Source organism: Ursus arctos, unplaced genomic scaffold, assembly GCF_023065955.2.
Source record: "Ursus arctos isolate Adak ecotype North America unplaced genomic scaffold, UrsArc2.0 scaffold_2, whole genome shotgun sequence".
Lineage (NCBI taxonomy): Eukaryota > Metazoa > Chordata > Mammalia > Carnivora > Ursidae > Ursus > Ursus arctos.
In genome coordinates this window covers 97,280,308-97,301,350 of record NW_026622874.1, presented here as the reverse complement: position 1 = coordinate 97,301,350, position 21,043 = coordinate 97,280,308, and the positions used below count along the sequence as shown (strand labels likewise).

At 47.0% G+C, this 21,043-nt stretch overlaps 3 protein-coding genes across 12 annotated transcripts in view; 1 reads left to right on the top strand and 2 right to left on the bottom strand.

The window, feature by feature from the left end:
* Positions 1–7,181, bottom strand: part of ZCWPW1 (zinc finger CW-type and PWWP domain containing 1) — a 31,188-nt gene extending 24,007 nt beyond the window's left edge. For 5 of the 10 annotated variants that reach the window (XM_044390260.3, XM_044390261.3, XM_044390264.3 and 2 more), the window contains exons 1-6: positions 7,154–7,181; positions 6,182–6,405; positions 5,681–5,759; positions 4,754–4,868; positions 4,303–4,454; positions 3,995–4,117 (exon numbers count right to left, since the gene is read on the bottom strand). In XM_044390260.3, the coding sequence (XP_044246195.2) occupies positions 3,995–4,117; positions 4,303–4,454; positions 4,754–4,868; positions 5,681–5,759; positions 6,182–6,405; positions 7,154–7,181 (721 nt within the window). The remainder of the gene's footprint in view (positions 1–3,994; positions 4,118–4,302; positions 4,455–4,753; positions 4,869–5,680; positions 5,760–6,181; positions 6,406–7,153) is intronic. The other 5 variants (XM_044390265.3, XM_044390268.3, XM_026516141.4 and 2 more) reach the window with 4 other exon arrangements.
* Positions 7,182–13,114: 5,933 nt separating this feature from the next.
* MEPCE (methylphosphate capping enzyme) lies at positions 13,115–18,603 on the top strand. The gene is made up of 4 exons (XM_026516136.4): positions 13,115–16,110; positions 17,353–17,571; positions 17,751–17,877; positions 18,004–18,603. The coding sequence occupies exons 1-4, from the start codon at positions 14,422–14,424 to the stop codon at positions 18,054–18,056; spliced, it is 2,088 nt and encodes a 695-aa protein (XP_026371921.2). The 5' UTR covers positions 13,115–14,421; the 3' UTR covers positions 18,057–18,603.
* A 928-nt stretch (positions 18,604–19,531) lies between these two features.
* On the bottom strand, positions 19,532–20,724 carry PPP1R35 (protein phosphatase 1 regulatory subunit 35). The gene is made up of 4 exons (XM_026516138.4): positions 20,415–20,724; positions 20,081–20,333; positions 19,866–20,002; positions 19,532–19,782 (listed from the first exon to the last, which is right to left on the bottom strand). The coding sequence occupies exons 1-4, from the start codon at positions 20,643–20,645 to the stop codon at positions 19,609–19,611; spliced, it is 795 nt and encodes a 264-aa protein (XP_026371923.1). The 5' UTR covers positions 20,646–20,724; the 3' UTR covers positions 19,532–19,608.
* Positions 20,725–21,043: the final 319 nt, after the last annotated feature.

Genomic DNA, 21,043 nt, shown 5'->3' with positions numbered 1-21,043 from the left:
ATAAACCAGGAAATCAAAAATCAACTTAAACAATTTATGGAGACCAATGAGAATGAAAACACAACGGTCCAAAACCTATGGGATACTGCAAAGGCAGTCCTAAGGGGGAAATACATAGCCATCCAAGCCTCACTCAAAAGAATAGAAAAATCTAAAATACAGTTTTTATATTCTCACCTCAAGAAGCTGGAACAGCAACAGAGGGACAGGCCTAATCCACTCACGAGGAAGCAGTTGACCAAGATGAGAGCAGAAATCAATGAATTAGAAACCAGAAGTACAGTAGAGCAAATCAACAGGACTAGAAGCTGGTTCTTTGAGAGAATCAATAAAATTGACAGACCACTGGCAAGACTTATCCAAAAGAATAGAGAAAGGACCCAAATTAATAAAATTATGAATGAAAAGGTAGAGGTCACAACCAACACCAATGAAATTGGAAGGATTATTAGAAACTATTATCAACAGCTATATGCCAAAAAACTAAGCAATCTGGAAGAGATGGAGGCGTTCCTGGAAACCTATAAACTTCCAAGACTGAAACAGGAAGAAATTGATTTCTTAAACAGGCCAATTAATTATGAAGAGATTGAGTCAGTGATAAACAACCTTCCAAATAACAAAACTCCAGGCCCGGACAGTTTTCCTGGGGAATTCTACCAAACATTCAAAGAAGAAATAATACCTATTCTCCTAAAGCTATTTCAAAAAATAGAAACAGAAGGAAAGCTACCAAACTCATTCTATGAGGCCAATATTACCTTGATCCCCAAACCAGGCAAAGACCCCATCAAAAAGGAGAATTACAGACCGATTTCCCTAATGAATATGGACACCAAAATCCTCAACAAGATCCTTGCTAATAGAATCCAACAGTACATTAAAAGGATTATCCATCATGACCAAGTGGGATTCATACCTGGGTTGCAAGCGTGGTTCAACATTCGCAAATCGATCGGCGTGATACATCATATCAACAAGAAAAGACTCAGGAACCATATGATCCTCTCAATTGATGCAGAAAAAGCATTTGACAAAATACAGCATCCTTTCCTGATTAAAACCCTTCAGAGTGTAGGAATAGAGGGTACATTTCTCAATCTCATAAAAGCCATCTATTAAAAGCCTACAGCAAATATTATTCTCAATGGGGAAAAGCTGGAAGCCTTTCCCTTAAGATCAGGAACACGACAAGGATGCCCACTCTCACCACTATTATTCAACATAGTACTAGAAGTTCTTGCAACAGCAATCAGACAACAAAAAGGGATAAAAGGTATCCAAATTGGCAGAGAAGAAGTCAAAATGTCTCTCTTCGCAGATGACATGATACTCTATATGGAAAACCCAAAAGAATCCACTCCCAAACTATTAGAAGTTATAGAGCAACTCAGTAATGTGGTGGGATACAAAATCAATACTCAGAAATCAGTTGCATTTCTATACACGAATAACGAGACTGAAGAAAGAGAAATTAGGGAATCCATCCCATTTACAATAGCACCAAAAACCATACGTTACCTTGGAATTAACTTAACCAGAGACATAAAGGACCTATATTCTAGAAACTATAAATCACTCTTGAAAGACATTGAGGAAGACATAAAAAGATGGAAAAATATTCCATGCTCATGGATCGGAAGAATTAACATAGTTAAAATGTCCATGCTACCCAGAGCAATCTACACTTTCAATGCTATCCCAATCAAAATACCAAGGACATTTTTCAAAGAACTGGAACAAATAGTCCTTAAATTTGTATGGAAACAGAAAAGGCCCCGAATCTCCAAGGAACTGTTGAAAAGGAAAAACAAAGCTGGGGGCATCACAATGCCGGATTTTGAGCTGTACTACAAAGCTGTGATCACAAAGACAGCATGGTACTGGCACAAAAACAGACACATAGACCAATGGAACAGAATAGAGAACCCAGAAATGGACCCTCGGCTCTTTGGGCAACTAATATTTGATAAAGCAGGAAAAAACATCCGGTGGAAAAAAGACAGTGTCTTCAATAAACGGTGCTGGGAAAATTGGACAGCTACCTGCAAAAGAATGAAACTTGACCACTCTCTCACACCATACACAAAAATAAACTCCAAATGGATGAAAGACCTCGATGTGAGACAGGAATCCATCAAAATTCTAGAGGAGAACATAGGCAGCAACCTCTATGACATCGGCCAAAGCAACCTTTTTTCATGACACATCCCCAAAGGCAAGAGAAACAAAAGACAAAATGAACTTATGGGACTTCATCAAGATTAAAAGCTTCTGCACAGCCAAGGAAACAGTCAAAAAAACTAAGAGGCAGCCCACGGAATGGGAGAATATATTTGCAAATGACACTACAGATAAAGGACTGGTATCCAAGATCTACAAAGAACTTCTCAAACTCAATACACAAGAAACAAATAAACAAATCAAAAAACGGGCAGAAGATATGAACAGACACTTTTCCAATGAAGACATACAAATGGCCAACAGACACATGAAAAAATGTTCAAAATCATTAGCCATCAGGGAAATTCAAATGAAAACCACACTGAGATACCACCTTACGCCAGTTAGAATGGCAAAAATAGACAAGGCAAGAAACAACAATTGTTGGAGAGGATGTGGAGAAAGGGGATCCCTCCTACATTGTTGGTGGGAATGCAAGTTGGTACAGCCACTCTGGAAAACAGTGTGGAGGTCCCTTAAAAAGTTAAAAATTGAGCTACCCTATGATCCAGCCATTGCACTACTGGGTGTTTACCCCAAAGATACAGACGTAGTGAAGAGAAGGGCCATATGCACCCCAGTGTTCATAGCAGCAATGTCCACAATAGCTAAATCGTGGAAGGAGCCGAGATGCCCTTCAACAGATGACTGGATTAAGAAGTTGTGGTCCATATATACAATGGAATATTACTCAGCTATCAGAAAGAACGAATTCTCAACATTTGCTGCAACATGGACGGCACTGGAGGAGATAATGCTAAGTGAAATAAGTCAAGCAGAGAAAGACAACTATCATATGATTTCTCTCATCTATGGAACATAAGAACTAGGATGATTGGTAGAGGAAGAAAGGGATAAAGAAAGGGGGGGTAATCAGAAGGGGGAATGAAACATGAGAGACTATGGACTATGAGAAACAAACCGAGGGCCTCAGAGGGGAGGGGGGTGGGGGAATGGGATAGACCGGTGATGGGTAGTAAGGAGGGCACGTATTGCATGGTGCACTGGGTGTTATACGCAACTAATGAATCATCGAGCTTTACATCGGAAACCGGGGATGTACTATAGGGTGACTAACATAATATAATAAAAAATCATAAATAAAAATAAAATAAAATAAAATAAAATAAAATAAAATACAAATCCTACCAAGTCTTCCCTACTTAATGCCAGTGGTCCCTCTTTACCTTTAAAATAAAATTTAAATTCCTTAGCCTGACATGTAAGGCCCTTTATGATCTGACCCTTGTATGCCTCTAGCCTTATCTCCCCCTACAACCTCCTACCCCCCAACACACCCAGAAACTACAACCATTAGCTCTTCTCCATAACTTTGCCAAGAAATATCGCTCTGACCCCCAACCCACCTCGGTTCACCTGACTAAATTATACTTCTGACATATGGCTCAAACAGTATCTTTTCTTGGAAACTTTTCCAGATCTACTCCCAACTTGCAGCTTTCTTGTTTGCCTTCCTCACAAGCCCGGTTCCCTTCCAACAGACATATATTAATTCTTCTGAATTTATTCAGCACCTCCTAAAATTCCTGGTATATAGTAAGCACCCAACAATTATGGATTATATGACTGAATAACTGAATTAATGAAATCTTTCTCTTCCACAGCAGCATATCCCTGACAAGTAGCTGTGAGAGATAAATTACAGTCTTTGCAGGATTTCCTCCAGCAACCTAACCTAACCCTTGCCTCTCTTAGTCTCCATCTTCAATTTTCAAGCCCAGGTAAGTTTTCCAAATCATGCTGAACTCACCAAAACCACCACCTTCTCCCTTTTCTTGGTTTCTGGTCTGAGAATCATCCTGAACTGGTTTTTTCAGTTGGTCTTTCTGTTTCTGCTCATGTCCACTTGGGGCCTTTTCCATTTTCTCATCTTCTGGGAAGACATAACAAAACATTGTAAGGTACGGAGATGAAGAGAATCTTTGTAGATAGTAAGGGCCAGTGAAAGAAGGAAGAATCATAGCCTAAATAGATTCTCTGCCTGTCTACTGTCCCATTCCCTAATTCTGTGCCATAGGTACTTGAGCCAGATGTCAAAGTATATCAGACTATACTTACGGGATCCCTTCTTTCCTTTGCTTAGGGAAGATCTATTGAATTTCTTCTCAGAGGGTGCAGGATCTGGCTGGCCTGGCTTGGATGTCTTTATCACAGAGGTTACTCCAGCTTCCTGAGTGGCTGAAATCTCTAGAATATGAGGTACCATTACCCTCTCTCTGAAAATAACATTTTTTTCTTTAATGAGAAGGCAAAAAGGAGCAATTTGTCATACCCTTCATTTGAAAAAAAAAAACCCAAGGGTAAAAGTCAAGATGACAGAAGAATCCTAGGCTCTCTAAGGGCTCCTGAGGCCATTTTATTCATCTACTTGCCTATTTTTCCCAATTCAAACATCTTTCCTGAGCTGAGAGAAATCCATAGAGATAAAAGAATGAGTAGATAAACAGATAACCATTTACCAATGCTAAGTCCACCCTGTGATCGACTCGTCTCACTGGGATAAACTTACCCATCAGCATTACCATTATCAGTAGAAGAAGCAATTCCTGGGTCCTTGTCTAACTGGGTGCATCTTACGGGCTGGGCACAGGAAGTCTCTGCAAAATCAAGACTAGATCCCATCTCTCCCAAAACATAATACTATAAGCAGAGAAGCAATTAAAGAAAATACTGACTCCATTATTTCCAAACGGCAACCTTCCATTAAAATGTCTTCTACCTGTTGTCTGGAAGAGCCCATCTTTGGAGTTTTCTCATATCACGGAACTTTAAGTCTGTAAATTCTCAGGAAAAACTTCTAGCAAGCCTTTCCAGATTGATCTGCCTCATTCCAGCATAGCCAGGTAATGTCAATTTTATTTTGTGTACATACCAGAAATTTTACGTGCTGTGTTTTATATCATTTGTTCCTGAAACTTTCTCTAGGAACAGAAGTACACCTAAGAATAGCTGAAAATGTCAGACTATTTCCCTTCTCCTCAGGACATATGGTGAAGTCCTCAGGGCCTACACTATAGAGTTCCTTATTCCAAAAGTCAAATCCCTGAGCATATGTTAAAACAATATTGGGAATAGACATATACAAGGGTAGATGGAAACTAAGTTCTTCGAATCTGAGAAATACAATTTATCTTTTCTAAGTAGATTGTACACATGTAGAAGTGAATTTAAGTTACATTTTAAAAAACAATCTGAGACTGTATTTATATTCTGAAGTCAATGTAACCCACTTTTCTAAAAGCCTGTTCCCCCTGTCTAAGGTGGTTTAGTTACAGGCCTGTTGATAGAAGATGAACTATTTTAAAATATTTCAAAATCCAACTAATATTTCCTTACAAAGGAAACTGGAGGGAAGGAGAAAAGCTGTCAACTTACTCTACCCCTCAGATAACAGTTTGTCTAACTGAAACACTTGTTCTCTCACTATAGGCCATACCCAAGCACTCCTGGAGGGACTTCCGTAGCACAATCTGGACAATCTCCTCGAATTCTGCATTGGTGAGACTTGATATCTCCTGGAGAGACAAGGGCAGAGGAGGAAAACCACTCATCTTTCCCCAGGTCTCCTCTCTCACCAGTCAGGGAAACTTACATGAGGCAGTAAGTTTGCAAGGTTGCAAGCATGAAGTCAATGTCTCTAAGGCTTCTATAAACTCTACCCCAGATTTCCTGGGAATAAAGGAGTCAAAGAAAAGGAAAAGTTTATAAAGTCTCTGACCGCATCTACTCTTACCTCCATTCCACCTCAACCCCTACCCAGCCATTATTTCCAGCTAAAGGCTTTCATCAAGATTTTTTGTTTTACCTCTTTGAGAAGAAAATAGAAGCCCCAAGAAAGGAATAAAAAACTGAATGTTCTCCTATGTAAAAGATTGTTTGTCTACACCGGATATCTAGGAGAAACTGTCCCACTAGAGCCCATCAGTGAGACTGATACCTTTTCTTTCTTCTCTGCTTGCTTGTCTTGAGGCTTTCCTTTATTCTCCTGGCCACTGCTTGGACCATTTTCTGTGGTTGCTTTCTCTTCCTTCTTCTCTAACCTGGCCTTTGGGGAACTGATCCCCAAGGTCTCCTCCTTGGGTGGGTCAGGGCTATAGCACATCAGGCTATGCAATTTTTGTGCAGGTGGGGCAAAGGTTTTCTTTGGCCCCTTCCCACATTCTGAAAGAAATTTGATTACCAAATGGAATTTACAAAACCCAGAGTCTAGCACAGAAAGCGTTTGAACTGCCCTTTGACTGGGCATATTAGAATTATCTGGAAAGAGCTTTTAACAAAAGCAGATTACTAGGCCTCTCCTCTTCTACCCCACCCCTCCCCTAAGATTCAGATGAAATAGTTGGGAGTGAGGCCTAGGAATCTCTCATTTTACAAGACCATATAGATTATTCTGATGCCGAGTTCAGGAACTACTGAGTAGTTCAAAGGTGACAAATATGAACATGCAGGAAAATGAGTTATTCAAATGGAAATTTTAAAAATTTGCTCATTTTAACTTTAAACAAAATTTTATGGGAAATTAGAAAATTTGGGGGAAAAAGAAATCAAACTAGTACAATGAAAATGACACTGATCCTCCCAGGTATAAGTAGTATCTTTTTTTTCTGAGCTTCCACAAGACCTCAGGCCTCTCTGGTGGCATTTACCACACTCAAATTTGTGTTATAGATATTAAAATGTCTTTTGTCTCCCTACGAGCTCAGACATTTCTTGAGCTGGACTGCTTCTAAGTCATATACATTTCACTCAAAGTTCCTAGAAAAGTAGTAACTTCAACAAAGTTCACGCCAAATATATATGGACTGAGCTTCTCTTTGGTCGGAAGGGCATCATGACGACCAAGGACTGAGAAAGAAGGGAAAAATGAGAGAAACGTACAAAACGTGAGCCTCCCTCACTCTTGACTCACCTTCTTTACTCTGCAACGTTGTCATCATTCAGCTCAGAAGCTACACTTTCTTTGTGCCTCTGTTAGAAAAAAGAAGGTAATTGCTAGAACTCCTATTGAACATGATTTTAAACTTTCTTCTCTCTCTGTCTTCTTGGGCTCAGGATCTTTGCCTAGGACTCCTGAGCTACATTCTCTGCCCTCTTTACTATACTTCTACCTCCTCAGCAGTGCCAATCACATGCCAGGGGATAATGAGAGTTACTGTTTCAAAGATAAGCAACAATCCTTAGTGTTTTAAGTGCCTAGAGTCATGTCCAACATGAGGCAGGCACTAGTCCTAGCGATGCATTTAAAAAAAAAATACACTGAGTAAATTTTGAAGATCTTATTGGCTTTATTCAATAATTCATGAATTGGGCAGCATCTGATCTAGCAGATTCAAAGAAGCTCAGAGGGGCTGAAATGAAAGACTTGTACAGGCAGAAGGAGTAGGAACAAGGAAGTTACACTAGGCAAAAAAGAGAATTAGCTAGTTCAAGTTTAATTTCCTGTAGGAGATGGTAGGGGTCTATTGGGCAGATTACCTAACTAGTGCTGATCAGGTGATTCCTGATGGGCTGTAAACCAAGATTCTATTTCTGAGAGAGCCAAAACTTTAAGTCTTGTTTTGGGGACGCAGGGCTTAACAGAAGCAACTGCGTTTTGGGCCTGTGGTCCTGTTTTGAACAGATGGAAGCATAAGTAGTAGTAGTAGTAGTAGTAGTAGTAGTAGTAGTAGTATGAACAGTCCTGAGAGTTAAAAAGTAAGAGTTTTCTTCAGAAGGATAAACTCATCTCACAAGGTTCTCCTGAATACTTAAAACACAAATAATCTGGCAATTCTCTGACCTAATTCAGAGGTCCCTGTGCAGAGAGAGCTCCCCCTTTTTAACATCACTATAATCTTTATCTTCCCTTTACTTAGATCTTCTAATCCAATAAATTTTCCAATGTGTTGGATTCTAACAATCTCTCTCTATTCATGGCTCAAAAATATATGGTAACCAGCAGAGGTCCTCAGGGAAGCTAGTAATAGGAATCTAATACCTTCTCTCTATATCCTATAGCTATGTACTCGCAGATGTTCTGCACTACATCAGTATGCTTCATTTTCACTACCAAAATTGTGACTGATAATAACAGATGACACTTACTGAGCACCAGCTGTATTCTTTACCCTTTACATATGTCATCTAATTTTCACAGTAAATCTATGAGATCTGTACTTTTTTACACTTGGAGAAATTGAGGCTTAGAGGGATTTAAACATAACAGGTAATTGATAGATGATAATTCAGGATTTGAACCCACGTGATTTTAAAGTCTGCGCTATTAACTGTGGCTTGCCATATCCTAATAGTCTAACTCAGTGCTTCAAACCTATTTTAATATCACAGCACACATAGAAAGCATATATTAGAAATATACACTGAAATACACAGAAAATTATATTTCCAGGTATTCTGGAACAAAAGGATCAGGCTTTTCACAACTGAGGGGCAGGAGTAGGGGGACCTCCAGCCACATCAAAGGCTGAAGAGATTAGTATCTGCACACAGCTATGAGCCATTTGCCACCTAGCAGAGTGCCAAGACTCATCTTGTGACCTTGCAATAATTTGTACATTTTTTCCCAATTTGCTTTCCACTATTGATACTACTTCTACTCAGCAATTAGAAGAAAAATTCCCTTGGTTTTATCAGCTTAAACTTCTTATAACCCTTCTACCTAGTTTTCTTTGGCTTAACACATGTAAGCCATTCTCATTTTTGTAACAATTGTAACAAGCATTTGCAGCTCTGGGGGGGTCTACAGAGGTCATAAAGTGCCAGCTCCCCTTTTTACAGATGAAAAAAATATGCAAAATGCAATTAAGTGATTTGCCCAAAGCCTCAGTGTTAATACATGCTAGAGCCAAGATGAACCCAGGCCTTTTGCCTCTAAATTCTACTAATAACACATCTATTCTGCTCAATGATCTTGTTTCTGGCTGTTGGTTTTGAGTCATTTGAAGGCCTTGGACCTGAAAATCAATCTTACAACTATGTCACCTCCCATTATAAAGAGACCCAAAAGCAGCATAAAGTGGATCTTATATATAAGATATATACACATCCCTTTAAAGGATTTGAAAATTTTAAGACCCCCAAATGACCAAACTATAGTGAACATTCAGTTGCTCAGGGTATAGAGTTCCTCCCTCTAGATCCCAGGATGAATTCAAAAGGTATTGGAGGCTTGACCTGGTGTGTGTACAACTTGGCTAAGTGTATTTTCCAAATTATCTTTTGGTATTTTTTGTTTCTTGTCTTACTTCTATAAATGGGAGTAATTCAGGTGTGCAGTTCTGCAGCAACTACTTTTCCTGTGTATTAAGGAGCACATTTCCTCACTATTTCCATTTTAGCTCATCACCACCAACCCCTAAGTCTATTTACTCTAGGAAAAAAGGCAAATTGGGGGAGAAACACTGCAGCAAATTGGTCTTCTTTATGATAATCCTAAATAGAAGCTAAAAACTGTATAAAATTAGGCAGCAAAATGAATATTAATTTGACCGCAAATGACAAACACTTCTCCCAGATTCCAGAATTCCAGAAGAGATCATGAGAAGTCCCTATGAAGGTAATATAAATTACAAGGTGAGCTATACTAAATGGGGAAAGCAAAACAAAAATTCGTGCATTTGAGATGACAGCATTTGATTTTAAAAACGTGCATCAACATAATATGCTTGTATATTCATAAACTACCTCTGGAAGAAAACACAAGAAACTGATAAAAGTGTCTCTAGGAAACAGAAATGGGTGGCTAGGGGTGGAAGAGAGCTTTTTACTGTACCCCCTTGTATATCTCTAGCATTTTATAACATGCCAATATTACCACATCATTCTTTAAATAAAACGGAGTGTTCTGATCCACCTAAAAATGCAAAATTTTCCAGCAGCTAGGTTCGAATCATTACCTAAACCTATACTGACCTCTTCAGGCCAAAATGTGTTACTGGCACCCCAACCAACTGGGTAAAATTATTAACAATGTTAATAAGATACAGTAAATTTATAAGCAGCATTATACAATAATTCCCCTTAATCTAGAGTGTGTTTGATGAAGAACATTACTTTTAAAGAAAAGATCTAACCTGATCAATAGAGAAGGGAAAGCCAAGAAGTCACTTCCTGACAACGCAAGTCTGCTCCTCTGTTTCAGATGAATTTTCTTCTTCCACAATAAGAAATATTAAAATGTAGTGCAGAGAGAGAGAATTTTTTTAAAAACCAGACAGTTAATAAATACACAAAGTACCACCAACTTTCATCTGACCAGCTACTAAATGACCAGAGGGTCTGAGACTGAGCCAGGAATAACATTTGAAGGATTTTTTGGTTTTGTTTTGTTTCTGTTTTTACCTCAGACTGGGGGGGGGGGGAATCCAATAAAGCTTTAAGTATGAAAGTAAAAGAAAATTCCATAAATCAGATCCTACCCAGTCAACATAAGAAGGGTGAAAAGGGGAAAAAGAACTTGGAAACAATGAATGAAGGGAACTAAGGGAAGGTGAATGAGGTATTTCAAAAAAGGGTAAGTTTTCTTTCACTTAGAACACTAAAGATCATCACAGTGGTTTTGAGATGAAATCATCTTCCTCAGCAGTTCTCAAAGTGTGATCCAAAGACCCCTGGGGGTCCCCTCCCCTTTCCAACTACTTATCCATGTTAAGCTGGATTTTCTCATATGCTTCAACCATAACAGATTGAATTCAGAAACAGATAAAAATCCAGCTGTCCTCTATCAAGCCAGACATGAAAGAGACTTGCAAAAATGTAAAACACCACCATTCTTCACACTAAATGTCTTTCATTTAGGAAAATATTTTTCATAAAAATGTTATTTTTATCAACATATAATTATTAATTATAATATATTGTTATTTCAAAATTGAATAATTTAAATTTTCTCAGTTCAAGTTCTGATATGTTAATACCAATAGATATAAAAGATATATAACTATAAACCTATCTTTGGAATCCTTCATAACTTTTAAGAGTATAGGAGGGTTCTGAGACCAATAAGCTTTAGAACTGATCTAGCTAAATAACAATTCAGTCATGACAATATTTTTCAAAAACCGTTAACCCTCCTCTGCCCATTTAGACTGTTCTCAAATTTCTCTCTCCTAACTGTCCAATTATTCCCTCTTTACATTGTTCCTGGAATCCTTGGTCTAAGAGAATACAAGTAAACCCTTCAGAATTGTCCTCAGACACACAGTCTCCACAGGCTCCATGAGCCTGGAAAACTGTATTTAAAATCTCCCTTAAGCTGGAGTCTGATTTCCTTTTGGCATCCATGTCTAATGGCATGTGGACTCCTGCTTATTTTCATGCCCCCATTAATAACCATAGTGGGTTTTTTTTTTCTCTTTTTTTCCTCAGCAAGCATAATTTCACAAGAGAGAAGGTAAAAACAAGATTCCAGCTACCTTTACTGCCCATACCTAACAAGACATTTACTGTGGTAACTACCTGAACTAAACCTTGTACAGCATCTTATCAAAATATGATGAACTGAAGCTTATTCGTTCAGAGGGCAAGGGAGCACAAAGATATGGCCACTTAGCACCAAAATACTGGTTTTCTTTCGTGAGCGCTGATTTCATTCTAACTCTTGCTCTCTGCCAGCCGCAACACTCCCACACGTGCCCCTTACCGATCTCTAACTCGCCTTTGTGCGTTGTTTTCACTTAAAGGAGCACATTCCCATGAACCCCAGTTCCCTGCACCATTTCCCCTCACAAGGTGCCAAGGTCTGGAACAGTAAAAGCCCTAATTCTGCCTTTCAAACCCCAGACAAAAATTTCTGGGGATCCGCATTTCCCCGCTCTCTTCTCTCACCAATTCCCTCTCAAGGACGGCAATTAAGATCGAAGGTACCACAGAGTCAAAAGTCCTTGACTCCCCTCAAAGGATAGAACGGTGGCTTGCTAGCCTCTCTTCCACCTCAAGCACCCCCTCCAAGAGATAATTTCCCCTCAGCTGCCCGCCCGCTCCCACACCCCCGGTGGAGGCACCAGCATCCTCATTCCCGCTCAGCCCGTCGTCGCTCGCCAGAATATTGGGCCACTTTTGTTTGTCTGTTTGTTGAGGGTAGGTTTGCGGTAGAGATTCTAAGAAGGGATAAGAGTTGGTTGTCGTCCTGAAGAGAAAACTCCTCAGGCGACGGGTACAGGGATTGGCAGCGCCTAGCCCTTTCATCTGCAACCGGAGAAGAGCCAGCTACCTTCTGGAACAAGGAGGACCTAAAGGCAAGGAGCAGAATGAGCCACTGCAGCAATTCTGCAAATCCCTCCAACTTCGACCCAGTTTTCCCGCCACCAAGAGAAGGCGTGAGGACACGCGCTAGCTGCGTTGCCACCCCAGCGGCATGCTTTTAGGACTGAGACGCATGCGCAGTTGAAGCTGCTTCTGCGTTTGCGCAGGGGTTACTTCCGCCATCTTCCAACTGAATGCCCCGTAAAACTACAAGTCCCATAATTCTCAGTGGCCTCACTTTTTTAGGCGGCAGGAGCAGCGCCTGATCGTTCATGAAGCACGTCTTTTACTAACTTTTCTCTCTACCCCAGCCTGCCTTTTCCTTCCTCTTTTCGTTTCCTGATTCCTATTCTTCCTTTTAGTTTCCTTCACGCCCTATCTCGATATTTTAGTTGAGACTATCTGCAACTCCGCTCTCGCCTCTCCCGCTTTCTTCTCTGCCACAGGACCCGCTCCCCAAGCACTGTTGGCAGGGAGAACGCGCCACCTTAGCACCCTCTGGAAAGGGCGCCGAATAGCTTCTTCCCCATTGGCCGAGGCAGGGGGCCCAAAGCAGGCCGAACCCTCTTCCCCGCCCACACTCGTTTTTATATAAGGCTGCGTGAAGACAGCGTGTGTTTGGGAAGGCCTGCGTGCGAGGTGGCGGTGGTGGTAGTGAATGTACTGCTATTGGTGGCTGTGGTGGGCGTCGGGTCGCAGTCCGCGGGCTAGGGGCTCGCGCGCAGGCGTCGGGTGGTGGGAGGAGGTGTTGGTGCTGGGGCTGTGGGTGTGGAGGCAGAGAGGAGGGCGTGGTGTCCCCAGGTGATCGCGATTGGGGTAAGGCGGAGGAGCAAGAGAACGACTCGGCCATTTCGGGGGAAGAGGAAGTTGGACAACATCGGCTGTTTTAGTGCCTTTTTTTTTTTTTTCAGTTCAGAAGAGAATATTTCCCAGGGGGGTGAGTTACAATGACTTATTGTATTTTACTGAGAACAGTTCGTAGGAAAACTGTCTGTACGCTCCTCTCCTTCCCTTCCTCTACTTTTAGGTTCACCCCTCCGTTCCCTCGGAAACCTTTCTAAGTAGGGGGGGCAAAGGTGGGGGGGGGGGGTGATCAGATTATGAATAATTCATGAGGTCCGGCCCATTCTTTGGCCACGCCCCCTCCAAATCGTGCTGACGCACGTTGCGTGTACCAAATCTGAGGAAGCGACGTAACAGTCCCCGCCCCTAGGGTGGAGGGCGGGGCGTCATCTCCAGCACGTGCTGTATCTACCCGCGCAAGCCCAAAAGGGTGTGCGCAGGCGCTGCCCGCTAGGGGGAGGAAGGAGGCGGGGTAGGGAGGTTGCTGGGTTTAGAGCCGGGCGGAGACCGCTGAGACTCATTCCTCAGGAACAAGGGTCGGGTGTCAAGGAGACCTTTTCACACCAGCTCCCCGTCCCCCGCCTACGGTGGGTGGGATCGCGCGGCAGAGACAAAGGATATCAGTAGGGACGGACATAGCTGCGAAGGGAAGTAGGGTGTCAGTTTGGGGTGGTGGGCTTTTGGAGAGGCTGAGGTGGGCTATATTTAAACTCCCGGAGCCGTTAAGTTGGTTCGTACTCATGCGCGCGCAACCAGGGTGGTGGCGGAGTGCGCATGCGTGATTCAGGGGCGAGAGGAACGCGCTCTAGCAGTGCGCGCTCGCGACAAAGCGGTAGTGGTAGAGGAGAAAGGGGTCGGCGCACGCGCGGTTGATTCCTCGAGTTGTTCGGTTCTCGCGGGCATCTTGTTTTGGTCTCGCGGGCGAGTGGGGCGCGCTTCGGGGGAGGCGCTTGGGTGCGAGACTAGGCGAGAAGAGCTGAGCTGCGCGCGCACTCGGGGAAGGGGGGGGAAGGGAGCGGGCTCTAGGGAGGGGGGTTAAGCCCCCAGTCCCCCCCCTTGTTGCCCTCGACTGGGACGGAATAAGGGGAGGAAATGATCGAGATGGCGGCGGAGAAGGAGCCGTTTTTGGTGCCGGCCCCGCCGCCGCCGCTCAAAGAGGAGTCGGGCGGAGGGGGCGGCCCCACGGTGCAACCGCACCGAGAGGCCGCCTCCGGAGAGCTCTGCGGCGGGACGCAGCGTGGGCCGGGCCCGCGCGCACACTCGGCGGGGGCCCCGGCTTCTGGGGCCGGCAAGGAGAACCCTGGGGCTACATCCACTCGGGGAGGCCAGTCGCAGCAGCAACGAGGGGGCGGCCCCCAGGCGCAGTCGCATGGGGAGGCCCGCTTGTCGGATCCCCACGGGCGAGCCGCTCCCCCTGACGTGGGGGAGGAGCGACGGGGAGGGGGCGGAACAGAACTGGGCCCCCCTGCCCCTCCTCGACCCCGTAATGGCTATCAGCCCCACCGGCCCCCTGGGGGAGGCGGGGGCAAGAGGAGAAATAGTTGTAACGTAGGGGGAGGTGGCGGAGGCTTCAAACATCCGGCCTTCAAGAGGCGCAGGCGGGTTAATTCGGACTGTGATTCTGTGTTACCCTCCAACTTTCTCCTGGGGGGCAATATCTTTGATCCACTGAACCTGAATAGTCTCCTGGATGAGGAAGTGAGCCGCGCACTCAATGCAGAGACCCCTAAGTCATCTCCACTTCCGGCCAAGGGGCGAGATCCAGTGGAAATCCTCATCCCCAAAGATATTACTGACCCGCTCAGTCTCAATACTTGCACTGATGAGGCCCAGGTAGTTCTTGCATCGCCACTCAAGACTGGTCGGAAGCGGCATAGACACCGGGGACAGCACCACCAGCAGCAGCAGCAGGCAACTGGAGGGAATGATAGCCACTCTGTGCTCCCCACAGCCCCCCTCACTCCCTCACTCCATGGGGAGGGCACCACACAGCAGCAGCGGCATAGGGGCCAGAACCGGGATGCCCCCCAGCCCTATGAACTCAACACAGCCATCAACTGCAGGGATGAGGTCGTGTCTCCCCTTCCATCTGCCCTACAGGGTCCCTCAGGCTCCCTTTCAGCCCCTCCAGCTGCCTCAGTTACCTCTGCACCCCCGTCTTCCTCCTCACGACATCGCAAACGTCGCAGGACTTCCAGCAAGTCAGAGGCAGGGGCTAGGGGTGGAGGCCAGGGTCCCAAGGAAAAGGGCCGAGGGAGTGGGGGAGGCCGCCACCACCACCACCACCACCACCACCACCTCCTCCACCCACTACCTGCAGCAGGCTTCAAAAAGCAACAGCTCAAGTTCCAGTATGGGAATTATTGCAAGTACTATGGTTACCGCAATCCTTCCTGTGAGGATGGGCGCCTTCGAGTGTTGAAGCCTGAGTGGTTTCGGGGTCGGGACGTCCTAGATCTGGGCTGCAATGTGGGCCATCTGACCCTGAGCATTGCCTGTAAGTGGGGTCCATCCCGCATGGTGGGCCTGGATATTGATTCCCGGCTTATCCACTCGGCCCGCCAAAACATCCGACACTACCTGTCTGAGGAGCTGCGCCTGCCATCCCAGACTTCTGAGGGGGACCCAGGGGCAGAGAGTGAGGAAGGGACCGTAACCGTCCGAAGGAGAAGCTGCTTCCCAGCCTCACTGACAGCCAGCCGGGGTCCCATTGCTGCACCCCAAGTGCCCTTGGATGGAGCAGACACATCAGTCTTCCCCAACAATGTTGTCTTCGTCACGGTAAGAGGGTCTGAAGGCTCCTGGGATGGGGCCAGGTGTGAAGATGAGCTTCAGTGGGAACAGGACAGAGGAAAGTTAAGACCCAGAGGGATTTCTGCATGCACTCTTTGGTAGGAGAACCAGCTCCTCTAGGGTCTGAATGACTCTGCTGAGTGTCTCCGCTTCTATAACCTGGAAAGATGGGGGCTCTCACCTGGGGTCCTTGGTCATGACTCCTGGCCCCAAGATGGAGTTTGACTCTTTTGCCCTGCTCCTGGCCTGGACTATAATCCAGACCAGTCCACCTTCCCTTGCTGGCTGCTGCTGCTCATAGATTTGGTCCAGATGGAAAGCTGTCCTCCAGCGCACTGGGTGAAGGTGCATGAAGGGATAGGTGTCAGACATGGAATGTCTTGGGGTGGGAGGAGGATTAGGGTAGTGGCTGACTGGTATTTTGGTAGGGACTTCGATCCAGAGTTGGTTGAAGAGTGTTGGTGGTCAGGACCTCAAGTGGCTTGGCCGTAGATGATCTCATGTTGACCCTCGATAGTGGGATGGGGAAGAGTGAGAGTGCTCTGCGAGAGGGGAGGGTATTGTGTCTTCAGAGTGTCTGTCCCCTGCCTGCACAGAGCTCTCCACAGAACACTCCAGTTCGGCCATCTGCAGGAACAGTTGGTGGTGGCGGGTTGGGTTAAGCCTCCAAGAATGGACTTTGCAGAGGGTGTTGATGAGCTTATCATCTAGAAAAGGTTTCCTAAGGGCTGGGGCTTTTTACTTCACCCGGAGAAAGGAAATAGGCCTGGAACTTTGCCAGCCCCAACTCCAGGGAAGGAGCCACAGGTTGGTTCCCTTTCAAACCTGGGTTAGGTCCCTTTGCATAACAAGAGTCGCTCAGCTTAATGTTTGTGGGGTGGGAATAAGTACTGGATAGAGTCTCGGGAGAACCCTTGTTCTTTCTCTCAAGTTTCACCCCAGTTTTGGAGACCTCGTGGGTAATTTGCTCAGTTTAAAATTATCCACGCTCCCTTTTTACGTTTGGCTTACCACCAACAGAAGGCAGGGGCAGGAGGGTGTAAAGCAAGAAAATGGGACTCAAGAGGGCAGCATTTGGGAGTTAGTCTGACAAGTGTCAGAGAAGGTTGTGGCCAAGGGCTAAGGTAAGGCTGTAGGACTTTCTGTCTTAGAGGCTGCAGAGCAGGGGGGAGGGGGGATAGTGGTTCTTTAATTGCCTCTGTTGACCTTGCCCCCAATTCTTGCCTTCAGGGTAACTACGTGCTGGATCGAGATGAGCTGGTAGAGGCCCAAACACCTGAGTATGATGTGGTGCTCTGCCTCAGCCTCACCAAGTGGGTGCATCTGAACTGGGGAGATGAGGGGCTAAAGCGCATGTTTCGCCGGATCTACCGGCATCTACACCCTGGGGGCATCCTGGTCCTAGAGCCCCAGCCTTGGTCATCCTATGGCAAGAGAAAGACTCTCTCGGTGAGTTGGGATTCGGGTGGATATTGGGATATCCTTCCTTTAGCTGGGGTAAGAAGGGCCTCAAGGAAGCAGAAAGAGAAGTACTTCCTGAACAAGGTGCGTAAGTCCTCTGGGTGGGCGTCATTCTGCGCCAGGGGAGAAGCCAGCAAGCTGAAGTGCTCCCCTGCCCTCCTCCCTAGGAAACAATCTATAAGAACTACTATCGAATCCAGCTGAGGCCAGAGCAGTTCAGTTCCTACCTGACATCCCCAGAGGTGGGCTTCTCCAGCTATGAGCTTGTGGCTACACCCCACAACACCTCCAGAGGTAAGGCTGGCTGCCTTGGGGGAGGGTGGGGGGCCGGGGGTGGTGAGGTGGCTCCGGGCAGAGGATGCAGATCCTGGGGAGCCTTGAAGTCCCGGCAGCCCTACTGATTGCACATTCTCTCCTCAGGCTTCCAGCGTTCTGTGTACCTGTTCCACAAGGCCCGTTCCCCCAGCCACTAAGTGGCCCCCGAACAGAAAGTGTGAAGAAGCTGCCCACTGCTCTTAAGGACCTGGGGGAAAAGGAAAGTATCCCAAGGTCTTTCCTTTTTGGCTCCAAAAAAATTTCCTTTCATGGATCTGCAAAGAAAGCTTTCCCCGTGTTGCTGCCCCAGCCTCCTCCCTACACCTCTGGCACCCTAAGCAGCAAGCCCAGCTGTGCTGGAGTCACCGACATCTTCCTCTCTCCCCCAGCTCACCGGGCTGAATGGCATGGACTGTTTGCTGACCTCTGTTCTCCTAGGGTATGGGAGGGGGGCGTATCAAGTTCTCTAGCCTCTTCCTCCTGTTCTCCAAAGGAGATTTCCACTTCTCCTCAGCCCTTGTCCCTAGCTGTGTTTCAGCGGACCACAGAGAGATGGACTGAGGGTTAAGAGGAGGAAGTTTGGCAGGGAGGCATGCAGGTACTGTGAAAATCCTTCCCTCTGCTGACCCCCATTGGGAGCAGGGGTTAGGTCTGGAATGTAAGAACAGCACAATAAATTTGATGTTTAGGGCAGTGGCCCCCACACTTGTGTCTGGCACTTTCTCGCTAGTGGGGAAAGGATAGTGTCTCCCAGTAGAACGTGTGCTTCCTCTGCCCAAACTGGAGTCTCAAGAAGAGGACAGATTTTTCAGTGGTTGGGAAGACTGAGTGTTGAATGCTAGTCGCATTTACACACAACTAAACAGAACTCTAAGGAAGCAGGGTTATAATTTGAATTTTTATGTGAAACTTGAAGCAAAGAGTCTATACCCCCCCCCCAAAAAACTCACCGACAAGAATTTTTTTGTGGGAGCTTTGGACAGAAGGCTAACTTTGGAAGAATTAACAGTGGAGCTAGAAAAAGGCACTACTGATCAGACCACCCGCCTGCTCCAGGACCACCCACCCACCTTTTCTGTGATGTGCAACTGGATGAATAGGCAATTAACGTGGAAGTCTTCAGCAGCTGGTCGTGTTCCTGGAACCCTGAATATTCGACAAATACTGAGCACTCTTGGATCTGGTGTAAACAAGATGGGCAAGGCCCCTAGAGGTAAAAGCAAGGGAGTAATTTCAATAACTGGGTGCAAACAGCTAGCTCCCTTGCAGGCTCCTTGAGCCAGGTAATTAGCGAAGGACCCCCTGAAGTGTAACACAGACCCACCCGAGTGGCTCACTGGGTTGAGCATCAGACTCGGTGGAGTCCTGCTTCCAGCTCTGCCCTGAGTGTGGAACCTGCTTGTGATTCTCTCCTTCTGCCCCCTTCCCGTCTCCCCCCACCCCCCTAGGCATGCTTTCACTCTCTTAAAAAAAAAATAGTGCAAAGGAATAAACGTGGTTCTATGACTAAGAGGTGGGACAGTGTTCTCAACTTGCCATCACTACCAAGTTCCAAAAAGGCCAAAAACTTGACGTCCAGACAGCTTCCATCCTGAGGCTTGACCCCGTTTTAAGGCTCCCAAGAAGAGTCCCATTTGTTAGCAAAACCACTTTATTCTGAAAAAGTTTTAACACAAAAATATTAACGAGCCATCCAGGGAGCCTGCACGTCTACGCTTCCCATCGTCTCAGTGTCCGGTGCATGAGGAAGGTATCCTCTGAAGGGCGGGGCCGGAGTTGAAGACGGAGAGGAGGCAGACCGTCCAGGGTCAGGTGTGGAGACTCATAAAATAATGTTTCTGGGTCACAAAGGATGGTCATGTCTGGCCCTGACCCAGGTGGCTCCTGTTGGGAATTGGAGCCCAAAGCAAGGTTACACTCGGGAAGGGGAAGGGGGCACGAGACGAAAACAAGCCCAGGTCCCTCACCTTTGGGGGCGGGGCTCGGGCCTGCGGTGGCAGGAGCGCCAGTTTCTCCCTCAGCGCAGCGTTCAGAACCTGTTCCTCGGGCACCTGCAGACTCACCAGGTCTCGGAAGAGCCGCTTGGAGCGCGGCACGTTCAGCCCTGAGACCGCAGGGGGAGCGGAGGTGAGCGGCGCCTCTCATCCCCACTCCCGCGCCCCGCCGGCCGTCTCTCTCTCACCCTCGGCCACGCTCTCCTCCAGGCCGCAGCGGGTCTGGAACGACTTTCTCAGCTGTTCCTCCACGGCCTTCGCGGCATCGAACTGGCCCCCGGCTGCAGCCCGCGCGGCCTGCAATTCGAGGCTCAAAGCCAGGCTGCTCTGCTGCGCGGGCGCCCCCAGGTCCTGCGGTGCCGCGGGCTTCTCGCTAGGTGCTGCGGCGGCCGGCGGAGGCTCGGGCCGCACGGGAGAGAGCTGCGCCAAGCGAAAGCGGACCTGGGAGCAGAGAGCGGGACGGTGAATAGGTGGGCGCGGGCTTGTATGCAGGCTGGCGGCCAGACCTTTCCCCCAGCTCACCTGCCGCCCCTTGCGGGCCCCGCCCCGCCGGTCCGCCCGCCCCTTCCGCCGGCCGGGGCAGCAGGTCGGCCGCTCGGGGGTCTCGGACCGCGAGCTCAGGCTCAGGTCCAGGCCAGGCTCGGGCACTGGGGCTCTGGGCTCCGGGGTGCGGGGTTCTGGGGGTGGCCCGGGGGCCGCCAGGGCCTCCTCCCCTTCCACCAACTCCAGCTCTGCCTCCCCGCAGCCCATCATCTTGGTGTGGCTGCCGGGGTGCAAGTTCTCTGGAGGCCAGGGGTCACGGGACACGAACTCGCCACCACCCCCCCCCCCTCCGCCGCCCCTCCCGGTCGCCGCTACAGGAAACCGCTTGCCCCTACCCAATGGGGCGGGAAGACCAGCCCCCGCTCCATCCCATTGGCGCTACTAAGCGTCATTTCCACTGCTCGGCTCCCCGTTTCCCGCGGGCTTCCGCCCGCAAAACCTCGGCCCCGCCCCTAAGCCGGAGTTTTGGAACCGCCGCCCGTGGAAGCCCTACGGGTCCTCACGAGGACCATTCCTCCTCCGGAAACCTGGACGTGGCGTCTTTGTCCTGCAGAGTCTTTACCTGACTTCTGCTGGAGTCCAGAGTGTGTCTGTCAGTCCCTTCTGTC

Excerpts from the sequence above, each read along its gene's own strand:
- MEPCE (XM_026516136.4), top strand. The coding sequence starts at position 14,422 with ATGATCGAGATGGCGGCGGAGAAGGAGCCGTTTTTGGTGCCGGCCCCG. Across the intron at positions 17,572-17,750 it reads GCAAGAGAAAGACTCTCTCG|GAAACAATCTATAAGAACTA; the intron begins GTGAGTTGGGAT and ends CCTCCTCCCTAG. Across the intron at positions 17,878-18,003 it reads ACCCCACAACACCTCCAGAG|GCTTCCAGCGTTCTGTGTAC; the intron begins GTAAGGCTGGCT and ends TTCTCTCCTCAG.
- PPP1R35 (XM_026516138.4), bottom strand. The coding sequence starts at position 20,645 with ATGATGGGCTGCGGGGAGGCAGAGCTGGAGTTGGTGGAAGGGGAGGAG. Across the intron at positions 20,334-20,414 it reads GGGCCCGCAAGGGGCGGCAG|GTCCGCTTTCGCTTGGCGCA; the intron begins GTGAGCTGGGGG and ends CTCTGCTCCCAG. Across the intron at positions 20,003-20,080 it reads GGAGGAGAGCGTGGCCGAGG|GGCTGAACGTGCCGCGCTCC; the intron begins GTGAGAGAGAGA and ends CTGCGGTCTCAG.